General features: G+C 53.0%; 1 protein-coding gene across 3 annotated transcripts in view; it reads right to left on the bottom strand.

The window, feature by feature from the left end:
* MYO18B (myosin XVIIIB) overlaps positions 1-12,293 on the bottom strand; it is a 258,325-nt gene that overhangs the window by 160,003 nt on the left and 86,029 nt on the right. For all 3 annotated transcript variants that reach the window (XM_058693096.1, XM_058693095.1, XM_058693097.1), the window contains exons 19-21: positions 9,846-10,029; positions 8,806-9,028; positions 4,362-4,471 (exon numbers count right to left, since the gene is read on the bottom strand). In XM_058693096.1, coding sequence (XP_058549079.1) covers positions 4,362-4,471; positions 8,806-9,028; positions 9,846-10,029 — 517 coding nt within the window. The remainder of the gene's footprint in view (positions 1-4,361; positions 4,472-8,805; positions 9,029-9,845; positions 10,030-12,293) is intronic.

The raw sequence follows: 12,293 nt of genomic DNA, 5'->3' as shown, positions 1-12,293 counted from the left end.
ATGCTTTCAGCCACTGAAGCTCTCCCTTAAGGGTGGGACTATGTCAGTGAGGTTTAACTCCATATGCTCAGAGCTGTAAATAGAATGCACGCACACACACACACACACACACACACACACACACACAATTGGGTTGGTCAACACTGAATGTAAAACGTGTACAATTATTAAAGCAGTAAACCTGAACTGGAGGAAGACACTGAAGGGAGGAAGAAAAGGATGGTAAATACATTGCGGAGGCTTAGGCCACGGGAACCCCTGAATCATGAGTCAGCACGCTGTGAGTGGACAGCTCCCCCTCCCAGCCGTGGGCTCCTAGGGGCCCCTCCCCGGCGGAAAGGGGCTCGGACAGATTCACGGGTGACTGGGGGTATCCACAAAGGTCTGAGATGGAACAAGAGGGGCCTTCAAGAAGATAGATTGACATCCCTTGATTGTGTTCTTCAGATCGAGTCCCCAGGGACAGAGACTTTGTTGGCTCAAATCAATCAGCGCTGTAGGCACTGTGCGAAGAGGGCAGGCCCTAGGGTTTCCTTGCATCGATCGGGGAGACTTGGCAAGTCCTGCCTGAGCAGCAGAGAGATTGAAGAGACCAGAATCTGAGACATGGCCAAGGTGAGCGGACCTGCCTGAAATTCCACCATTATAGTCACTCTGGGTGGGCTTCATTGCAGGTGCATGCACAGTCTTAGCCAGACGGGATAAGCGGGGACAGAAGAACAGGACCCAGTTGATCAGAGCTGGGGACAGGGTTATTCTGGAGACCGGAGCACTGCCTGGGTGTCTAGAAGGGACAGGAGCATCTTGAACAGCTGGCGATGGGCGTGAGGATACTGCTCCCTGGGGAGGACCACGGAAGGACAAAGCGGACTGGACTTCCTTCGTGATCTTGCTTAAGCCAGTTCAAGTAACGAAGGTCGGCTTTCCATGCCACACCCCTGCCAATGACTTCTCAGTTGACCATCACCGACCACCTGTTAAAGCTCAGACTCTCTTGTTCTGCCAACAGTGACCCGTGGCCTGGCCTCTGGCAACATCCTCAGCCCCTGTTCATGACGCTTGGCATCTTTTGTGCTCCAGCCACACTAAACTACCCATGCAACCTCGTCACTGATCTCTGCACGTGCTGTACCCAGCATGGGTTGCCCTTCGCTCTTTCTCTCACCTAATTCCTCCAAGTTGTCCCATAGGGTTCAATTCAATCGTCACCTCCTCTGAGGTGTCTTCCATGAATGCTACACTCTCACCCCAAATGTTTTAGTGAGGTGCTCCCTGGGGTGTCCCAAAGCCATCCCTCTGTATGGAAATTGCCTGTTGTAGCCTTTCCCTCACCCAGCGAGACTGTCTTCTGTCCATCCCTGTATCTCTGGCACCCAGCACAGAGCCTGGTACAAAGCAGCCACTTGGTCAAAGCTGGATGGAATCAAGGATAATGACTTTAAATTAACATCACGGAAGGCGCATTCAGTACAGAAATTCACCAGATACCTTGCCTATCCTCGCAACGCTCCCGTTCAATGAGGGATCAATCATGCTACTCCATGCCACTGAACTCTGTGCTTAAGAACGGTTAACTTGATAAATGTTAGGCTGGGTATATTCCACCACAACGAATAGCGCAAAAGCCCTGCGTGCAGAATCCGAGAGCCTGAGTTCGAATCCCAGCTCCACCAGAACCTGGCTGGGCAGCGACGGCCTCAGTCGCCTCCGCTATAAAATGGGGCTAATTCCCAGAGTGGGAAGGCTTTATCTTTTGAGGTCCGTTCCCGGTGAAGGATCTGTAACTTTTTCACATCGTGCCTGCTCTGTGATCAGAGTTGGCACATAAAAGGCACAAAGTATCCAGCGGGTGCCCACCTAATGAGTGCACCTCATTAGGAAAGACGGCACCCTTGGGTCAACGAGAAGCACGTATTAGGCACACAGGGGACTTCATCAAGGCCCGGCTTACACCCTGACAATCAATTCTCTCTGCTGCCATCTAGTGTCTCATGACCATATTGACCTTCTCTGGCTGTCAAACTCGTCTTCTTAAATCCTGAGGTCTTAACTGCTTTGCACACAGAGGCTGACAGTTGGGCCACCCAAGCACGTGTTCATGTATAATTCATGGTGTATCACGTTGCCTGGCAAATGAATATTTATCAGCTTTTTCATAAGAGGCAGGATGGTGTTTCCTTTTGTTGCTACCAAAATTCTATGCTGTAGCAAATGAAATTTGTGAGCAAATAAAAAGAGAATAAGAAGGAGCGAAAACTCCCAGCCAAGTCCATTCCACTTGTAATTTTCCATTTTCCGAGGCCCTCCAGCATGTGTATGGAGGTGGTTTCAGTTTGGCTACAGGAGAGAACTGCTGAGTCGTCCAGAATAGAATCGTCCCATATGCTGTACCTATTGCCCCCGCAGAAAACTCCCCCACACCCCACTTCTGTGCTGTTTTCGATGGCAGACGAGCCCCAGACCCTTTCCGTGGCTCCCCTCCAGATGCTGTGAACAGAGATCAAGTTTGGGGTGAGCCAGGATAAGGAACCCCGAATGAAGACTGGTCCAGACTGGACGGTGGCATCGAGCCAGGCAATCTCATGACTTCCAGACTGGGCTGCCACCAAGGGAGAGGATGCCCCTGCAGCAGCATACGAGCTGGGTCTGATGCCCCCTCCCCTCCCCGTGGTGGGTGAGGAGGGCTACGTAGAAGGTACTGCCCTGTCTGCAGCAGGTGACCTGTGCCCTGGTCCTCACTGCAGAGAAGAGCCAAGAAGGGGCCTAAGAACTGTGACTTTGTTTACCCTTCTTTCCTCATGACTCTCTGATTGAAGATCCCCGTGCTGATGATCTCGGACACGCACGGGCACACTCGCCTGGAGGCGGAGTCTCAACGCGGTTGTGAACATGGAGTCTGGGTGGCTTATGAGAGGATGCTGATACGCAAACTGATGCTAACGTTGATGACAGTAGTTTACATACACGGAGCCCTCACTCTGATCCTCAAACACCTTCTGCAGGTGGCCAACCGTTGTCGTGCCCACCTCACAGATGCCATAACCGAGGCAGAAAGATGATGTCGCTTGCTTACATGCACACAGCCCCAGCTAGGAGTCACCTGCAGGTCTGTTTGACTCTGGAGCCGTGCTTTCTCGACTGCCCTCCCTGGAAGCTAGAAACTCAGGTTCAAGGACAAAACCCACAACAACACTTGGCTGTGTGGCCTCAGGGGAATCCATTCATCTGTCTGAGAAAATCACTTTCTCATCTGCAAAAAAGGATACAATAGCGCTCACTTTGCAGGGCTACTGGGAGGATGCGGGGCTTTGCAGATTCTAAAGGGCTCTGTAACCGTTGATAGGCCAGTGGCCATTCTCAGTGGAAATATTTATTGATGGTTTGACACTGGGGTAAAGACAAGGTCCCAGCCACAGGGGTATAGGAGTTTATGGTGGAAGTGCAGACAGGAGACACACAGGAGCAGAAATACAAGGTTAGGCATTTGTTTTCATTCATTCATTCATTCATTCATTCATGCATTCATCCAACAATGGACTGAGCCCTTGCTAAGACCCAGAAAACGCATAGGACATGTAAATCATTTCAGACAAGGGAAGTGCTACACACACATTAGAACAGGATGATATCACAAGGCTAAGCTCTGAGCCGACATCTGAAAAGCAAGATGACACTAGCCACACAAAACACTGAGGGAAGTGTGCTCCAGGCAGCGGGAACAGCCAGTGCAAAGGCCCTGAGGTGGTGTTCACGGCGATTCCCTAAGAAGTATGGGCTCCGGTATGAAACACGTCCTGAATATTGGGGACTGTGAAGCTCTCCTTTCATGGACTACTCCGGGAACAGTGCCAGTGCTGAGTTGGAACTCCTTTTGAAAATGATGGCTTCGCATCTTTCTAGGGGCCCTCCTAGTGGCACATGCCCTCATTCTTTTCCTGCAGTCTGTCATGCAGGGCTTCAGGAGGCCATTCCTAAGTGACAGGGCAGGGGGGGCAGTCGGGAGCAGAGGTCTGAGACAAACCTCACACCGCCCTCGGGGCGCCTGGGTGGCTCAGTCGGTTAAGTGCTCGACTCTTGGTTTTGGCTCAGGCCATGATCTCACGGTTCGTGGGCTCGAGTCCCACTTCAGGCTCTGTGCTAACAGTGTGGAGCCTGCTTGAGATTCTCTCTCTCTCCCTCTCTCTCTCTCTCTCTCTGCCCCTTCCCTGTGTGTGCTCTCCCTCTCAAAATAAATAAATAAACTTAAAAAAAAAAAAAAAAGAAAAAGCTCACTCGGCCCTCATCTTTGCCCCCAGGGCCCGGGCCTCAGATGCCCACGGGTCCAGATGCCCCCTCCCCGCCTCCCCCACTGCCCCACATACCTTCCTCTCATCTATGCCCTCGGAGGCCGACGTGAGCTTCTTCATGAGGACAGGGTCCAGCACCTGGAATCTCCGGCGGAATTGAGCGAGCCCCACATGGTCAGCATAGCCTGGGGGTGGGGTAGGAAGCAAGCAGAATGTGGAGTCCAGGCGAGAAGGGCAGCCCGGGGCCTGGATTCACAGGCAGCCCCCGCCCTGCTCTCAGCCTTGCGGCTCATTTGCTGGGCAAACTCCCTTCTGGGGCCTCAGTTTCCCCATTTGTTAAGAGATCGAATTCAATCAGCATTTCTCAAATATGTTCCCTAGAACACAAACCCTATAAAGTGTTCCACTGAAGGGCGCCTGGGGGGTTGGTTCTGTTGGTTAAGTGTCTGAATCTTGTTTTCATGCTCAGGACTTGATCGCACGACCCATGTCTGCCTCTGCTCTGACAGCATGGATCCTGCTTGAGATTCTCTCTCTCCCTCTCTCTTCTTCCCCTTCCCCACTCATGCTCTCTCTCTCTCTCTCTCTCTCTCTCAAAGTAAATAAATAAACTTTTTTAAAAAAGTGTTCCACTGAATCTTCCCAGGGCTCCTGGGTGGCTTAGTCGGTTGAGCATCCGACTTCAGCTCAGGTCACAATCTCACAGGTCAGGAGTTCAAGCCCCGCGTCGGGCTCTGTGCTGACAGCTTAGAGCCTGGAGCCTGCTTTGGATTCTGTGTCTCCCTCTCTCTCTGCCCCTCCCCTGTTCACATTCTGTCTGTCTGTCTCTCAAAAATATATAAACATTGGGGCGTCTGGGTGGCTTAGTTGGTTAAGCATCTGACTTCATCTCACGGTTTGTGGGTTCGAGCCCCGCATCAGGCTCTGTGCTGACAGCTCAAAGCCTGGAGCCTGCTTCTGATTCTGTGTCTCCCTCTCTCTCTGCCCCTCCCCCATTCACACTCTGTCTCTCTTTCTTTCAAAAATAAATAAACATTAAAAAAATTAAAAAAATATATATATATAAAACATTAAAAAAATTTTTTTAAAGTGTTCCACTGAACATATGGAAAAGCAGCACTGTGATCTGCCCTCTGGGTCACATTGTGGGCCAGGATCAATGCCCAAGGCTCCGTGAACCACCGCAGGAAGATATGGGATCGGTTTCGCTTAGAACCTGTTTGACCACAGGGGGAAAAAATGTTTTTTGGTCCAATACTTACGCCCACCCCACTTGTGGGAAATGCTGCATTGAGTATTTTCGAAGGGTTTTTTTAAAAAAATCTAACATGCAGGATGGACACAGGAGTACCCCTCTGTGTGGAAACTCCCGAGAGTTTGCTAGAAAGTTCTCTGGAAAGCTCCCGAGAGAAGGTGACATTACAGGCGGCCTCTGCAGGAGCCATAAGAGTTTGTCACAGGATTGGGTGTGGAAGGGGTGTCTGGGCAGAGGGAGCCAGAGAGGGGTGACCCAAGGCTGGCTCCTCGGTCATAGCAGAAACCAGCATTTGCTGAGCACAAGACACTAGATTAACAACTTCCTTGTGTTATAGGCACTCAGGGGGCCTCTATCATTATACCTATTTTATAGATGTGGAGAATGAGGCTCAAAGAGTTCAAGTCACCTAGCCCAAAGCAGCATGGATAGTAACTCTGCCATCTGGGATTCAGACCCGGACAGAGACTATAACTAATCCAGGGGGCAGTAGCCAATAGTGAGGTCAAAGATGAGCAGGGACCAGATCCCAGAGGGACTTGAAGTCAAATTGCAGGCCTCAAGGTTTGGACTTCGTCCTGAAGACAAGGGGCACGGTGGACCCTTGGTTGCCTCAAAAAGACCCCTTCACTGGCCAGATGAGTGAAGGTCTGGTGAAATCTGACTCCACTTTGAGACTCCACAAATGCACGAACCACGAAGAAGGGTGATGATGGTAGGTACATGTGATGAATCCAGGGTGCCTTCCTGGGGGAAGAGGATGTGTCAGGCCAGGTTCCCAGGATGTTGACTGCGCAGAGATATGAGGTTACATGCGTGCCCTTTCAGGACGGAATGATCTGGGTTCACATCCCATTTCTGCCCTTATCAAGTGACCCCATCTCTTTGAGATTCAAGTTCTTCATTTGTCAGGTGAGGATAACAAGTTCTGGGCAAGGGGTCACTCTAAGGATTGAAACAGATGACTGACAGAGTAACAGATACTAACACAGATTGATGCTGTTCCATATCCAGGCAACTTTTCTAGGTGCTAGCCTCTTATTACCTCACACACTGCCCATCAGCTCTCTGGCACCTGAGCTATTAAGGCAGAGGAAAGAGGGACATGATCTAGCGACTTGCCTGCTGTTGGCCACAGTCAAGGGCAGGCCAGCTGCCTCCGGGGCCTGAGCCACGCCCACCAAGCTGTACAATATGTAAGGTTTAATGAGCATTTACTATATGCCAGGCGCTGTGCTGAGGGCTTGGTAAGACTGATGTCAATTACTGGGGCGCCTGGGTGGCTCAGTCAGTTGGGCGGCCGACTTCAGCTCAGGTCCTGATCTCGCAGTCTGTGGGTTCAAGCCCCGTATCAGGCTCTGTGCTGACAGCTCAGAGCCTGCAGCCTGCTTCCGATTCTGTGTCTCCCTCTCTCTCTGCCCCTTCCCTGCTTGTTCTCAGTCTCTTTCTCAAATAATAAACATCAAGAAAAAAAAAAAAGAATGATGTCAGTTAGTATGTATAATGACACAATGCCAGCACGTCATAAGTACTCAATATCCTGCATACATTTGTGTGTATTATGTGTGCACGCGTATGCATGCATGAATTATATGTGCATGAATTCGAAATCATAAATATTTGACATGTGTATGCATCCATGTGTGCATGCAAATATTTCTTCTATGGTGTAAGAGAGACAGAAGCCAGTTTGAGCAGAAAAAAAAAAAAAAAAGAGGAAATGACCAAGCCTGGGAGGCAGAAACTGAACGGTTTTATCACGAGACCTCAAATCTTTACTTAGTTGGAAAATTATCGTCCTGCCCCAGGCAGGCCACACCAAGAATGAAGAGGGCAGAAGCCCACCACAGTGAGACCCAAGGTCGAGGACAGGGATGACTGAGCTAAGCATGCACGCAGGGGTTCAAACGGGCGGACCAGGGTATCTTCAAAGGCCCAGCACCCCCTGCCAGCCAGCCAGCCAGAATCGATCGGCCACCACTGTGACCATTTTGCACTTCCCCCGTGACATTATCTGTCACCCCTCGACTGTGGTTGCGCGGGCAGGAGGAAAAATCAATGAGGCGCTCAGAGAAGTGAGGGTCTCGTCTTTGCTTCCAGCTGCTTCCAGCCATTCTGTCAAATGTCTGGTGCCCGGGGTGGGGTTACTAACACGGCGGGAGGAGATGGGGCCGTGGCCACAAGCCAGGTGTCAGCGACCACAGAGATGTTCAACGAGCAGGGGCCCACCAAGCCAGCCTCCCCACTGGCCCATCACCCCATCCTCTGCAGAGACAATGGCCATGCCTGAGCCATTTCAAATGTCAGGGACAGGGATCCATGCAGCGGCCGCTGGGGTCCGAGAGGGCGAAAAGAATCAGAAGGATTCAGAGAGAACTCGACTCCTAAGATGAGCTATGTGGAGACCTTGGGCGCATGGTTGCCTTCTGTAATATAGACCTAAAGACTTCATTCCTCTGATTGAACCCTCGTCTTCTCCTTGCCACCTCCTTATCTCTTCAGCTCGATCCAGGGAAAGCCAGACCTCCAAAAGTGGACAACCTGCCTCATCGGCCACGACTGCCCCACTCATTTTGAACCCCAGTCCCTGAAAATCCAGGCTCTTCCCTGCCTCAGGACCTTTGCATATGCTGATCTGTCTGCCTAGCATTCCACTCCAGACATGAGCTGCTTGCTTTCCATCGAGACCCAAGTAAGATGTTACCTCTTCCAGAGGTTTACTCAGTCTCTCCAATGAGAGCACAGGGCTCCCTCCTCTATACGTCTGGTACCTCCTGCATCCCCATGTGACAATGCAGGCCCCCATCACATGTCCCCACTCTGACCTCCCAAACCACGCTGAGCATCTTGAAGACCAAGGTATTGCTCGTTGTGGGAATTTCATTTTCTATTCCTAGACAGAAGCTCCCTGGACGTTTGCTCCAGAAAGGAAGATGAGCAGGTCATAGCCCCAGCCTTCCAGGGGTGCACACGCCATTCAGGAAATAAGACAGGCTAGGACCTCAAGATCTAGGTCCGATCGAGGCTCTGCCTTGACCCAACTGTGTGACCCTGAGCAAGTCCCCCACCTCTCGGAGATTCCGTTTTTCCATCTGAAATCATAGCTCCCCCTTCACAGGCTTATTATTTCACAGAATAAACGGGATGCTGGATGGAAAGTTCTGGCACATCGTTGATGCTCCTGGGAGTTCCTTGGCTGCCACCAGTTAGCGGGCACGTCCGAGGAGTCAGACATAAGGTGCTTGCTCCCTGGCCGTCTCTTACCTGCCCTGTGCAGACGCAGTGCCTCCAGGACGCAGGACCCCGCAAGCTGCACCCTCAGCGCAGGGATGTCCAAGGGCAGAGGTCCGCCTGTTCCGGGCTTATCTCCACCAGGCTGCGGTGGGGTCAGAGACCCCTGCCCGCCTCTGCTCTCCCTCGTGGGGCCCGGCACAAGGCAGTGGATGAAGTGTATCTGAGACCGTCTGATCATGCTGGTCAGTGCATCCTAGGAACAAGAGGATAGGGGGTTAACGGCCTGCTGTCTCAGGGTAAGATGGACAGGGACGCTCCCCCAACATACATTCAGCCTAGCCTGGGCACCTTTGGGGGTCCCTGAGTCCTATACCAAGGACCTCCTATTTATGGCCTGATTCACTCATGAGAAATAGGGGAGCTTTATCACAGCCCCTATAACCGATGGGGAAACTGAGGCATACAGAAGGCAAACACAAGAGGGCCCCGGGTCACACAGACCACTAGCTGAAGAGGCGGGCTAGAACCCAGGACCTACTCCTACAGGCTTTTCCTGTATAATCTGCCACGAGGATTTTTCCAGAACTTGTCCTGCCACGTCCCACTTTCTGGACTCAGTCTGGCCACTGACCAATCGAAGTGCTCTTGTCTGCCCTCGGATTCGTGTATCTAGGTCCCGTATTTCCAGCCAGTGCGAGATCCTGCAGGCCTCCCCCAGGGAGAGCCGCGTGGTGAAAACATAAGCATTTGGGAGGCGGGGCTGGTCTGGCTGTGGTATTTGTCACTCTGGTCAAGAGGGTATTCCTGGTCCCTGGGAACCTCCCAGAGCTGCTCGAGGCAACCCCAAGTGGGCCAGGCTTTGGCCTCAGACTTGGACAGATCACCCCCGGCCCCAGGGATGTGACGGCAGACGTTCCTTCGCTGCTCTGAGCCCCAGCTTCCCCCTCTGTGGAGCGCAGGGGGGCGCCTGCCCCTCCAGGCTCGCAGAGGAGGCTAGAGGCGATTCGGGTTGACAACTCATCCCGGAGGAGGGCGGGGAACGTGGCAGTGGAGGCCCCGGCTCCGCTCACCATCTGCAGCTTGGTCTGGGAGCACGGCGCTTTCCTCCTGGCCGCGGCGAAGCTGCTGGCAAACGCCTTCCTCACCGTGCAGCTCCTCTGTAGGGCCTGCTGGGAGGTGCCCTCCAGGCCGGCCACGGCCCGGCACACGGGGGGCAGCTTGGCCCGGGCCTGGAAGAGACTCCTCAGATCCTCTCTGGTGGGCAGGGGGCAAAAGAGAGAGGGACTTTAGGGGCTTGTGGGGGACGGGCCCACCTTGCTTCTTGCTAATCTGCTTCCCGAACCATCCCCTTGAATTTCATCCACGGGGCCTCCTGCCAGGCGAGCCTTCGCTTCGTGGCAAACGCCGGCTTCTTTCTCCATAGCAACAGGAAGATCTAACGGACGGTCTTGTCACTGATACACCTGCAGGGATCCCACTGAGCCTGCACTTTCAGAGGGACAGAGAGAGAATCCCAAGCAGGCTCCACACCGTCAGCCTGGTGCCCGACGCGGGGCTCGAGCCCACGAACCGCGAGATCATGACCCGAGCCGAAATCCAGACTGAGCCACCCAGGCACCCTGCCTGTGCTTTTCTTAGCGAAGTCATCTTGGTTCTCCCTAGAACAGGCCCAGCTCATAGCGGGTGCTGACGATACAATTCATGCCAGAATGAGTAACTGACGGGCTCAACAGGCAGTTTCTGGACCTGCGAGGTCCCGTGGGTGAAATGTCCCACCCGATGCCCAGCAGAGGACAGTGCCCTCCCTCGGCACTCCTGTAACACGCAGGTGCAGGCCCAGGACTCCTTAAGCGTCTGCTCTGATAAACCTGAACGGCCCTGCCTTCTTGTCGGGGCCAATAAGGACTAAGAAGGCTGGGCACACCCTACTGTGCCCTCAGAGGAGGCTGGGACCCAGAGGGAGCCTCCGGCCTCCCGCGTCCCCTCTGCCCCATCCCTTCCAGTCAAAGGACGCAGGCAATTTCTGTCGCTCTCTGCAAGTCCAGGCTGCATGCCAGCCCCAGCCCTGAAGCCACATTACCTCCCTCCCTCCGTGCCTCACCGAACTATCCAAACTATTAAGGAACCGTCTTGTCCAAACGATCCAAAGGTATTTCAAGTGGTTAAGTGCCTGGCAGAGCACAAAGATTAACAATGGCTTCACTACCCTGGTGTTGAAATAAAAATCTGGGGGAGGAGGCTGTATGAGCCCCTCCTACTGGAAGCAGGAGCCCCGCGAGGAGAGGTCAGGGCCCTGGGGCATGTGGGCACCACCCCCCCCCCGGTACAGGGAGAGGAGGCTGTGCCCATGACCCTGCCCCCCCCGTGTGGATTGCCCCATCTCTGGGGCTAGTAGATCTGACTTCTGGTGTTCAACGGAAGGTGTGCCCTTGGGCAGGTCACGTCTGCTTTGGGCCACAGCTGGAGATCAATATATATATGGAACAAAATGCTTTGACTGCAGCAGTGAAACTTGAGTGTGCTTGTCAGCAAAACAAGTCCCCAGAGAGATCAAGTGGGGCCCAGGAATCGGAATGTTAGACCAGCAGTGAGTCCGGTGAATCTGACACTCTTGGGGGCGGAAGCACACTCTAAAAAAAGCACTGTTTGCTCTCAAAAACCACCAGTGCTTGGCTCTCAAACACACAAGACATCCTAATGGCACTTACCCTCGAAGTTGCCGTGTTTCTCCGCCCCCAAGGGCCACGGCCTTATACACACTGTTCCTTCTTCCCACAGTGTCCCTCCCTCGCCAAGCCATCGGGCCAACAAAATCTGGCTTCCCTCTTTCTAGGGGAGCAGAGCCATGGGATGTTAGAGCAAGACATGACACAGGGGCCACAGATGCGTGTTGAGGGCCTGCTACGAACCAGGCTCCTTAATGAGCCATCCGTGACGCTGTGCCACCAAAGTGTCACGTCAAACACGTAAGCCTGGCCCTATCGTTCCCACTTCTTGGAGTATGAAACTGAGGCTCACGTCATGCAGCCTAAACGAGGCGGAAGCAGAATTTGAACATTTGCCTGACCTCAAATCTGTGCAATATCCACGGATCTTGCAGACTCGTCCAATAAACACTTATTTTATGGAAGAGGAAACAAAATAAACAAACAAACAAACGAATAGACCCAAGGGAGAGAAAGTGACTGCCCAAGGTTACCCCGGTGGGGAGGGCAGGGCTAGGACCTGACCCCGGCCCCCTGGTCCTCCATGCTGTCCTCTGTGTGCTCACCGACCTTCCTTGTGCCCCTGCCCCCTGACTTGATCTCCTTTCAGGACGTGTGTGCCCTTGAACCTGCCAGCACACTGGGCTTTCCAATCAACTGGGACCATAATGTGCATAGAACTTCTACAGGGACAATCTAGACCCCAAGCGTGTCCCAGCTCTGCCACTCTTTTGCTGTGTGATCACAGGGGGGCCATTCACTGACTGGGGCCTTGGTTTTCTCATCTGTGAAATGGGGCTAAGGAGGCAGTGT

The sequence above is a fragment of the Neofelis nebulosa genome, chromosome 11, assembly GCF_028018385.1.
Source record: "Neofelis nebulosa isolate mNeoNeb1 chromosome 11, mNeoNeb1.pri, whole genome shotgun sequence".
Lineage (NCBI taxonomy): Eukaryota > Metazoa > Chordata > Mammalia > Carnivora > Felidae > Neofelis > Neofelis nebulosa.
Note: the sequence above shows the minus strand (reverse complement) of the source record. Positions and strands in the feature narration are given on the sequence as shown.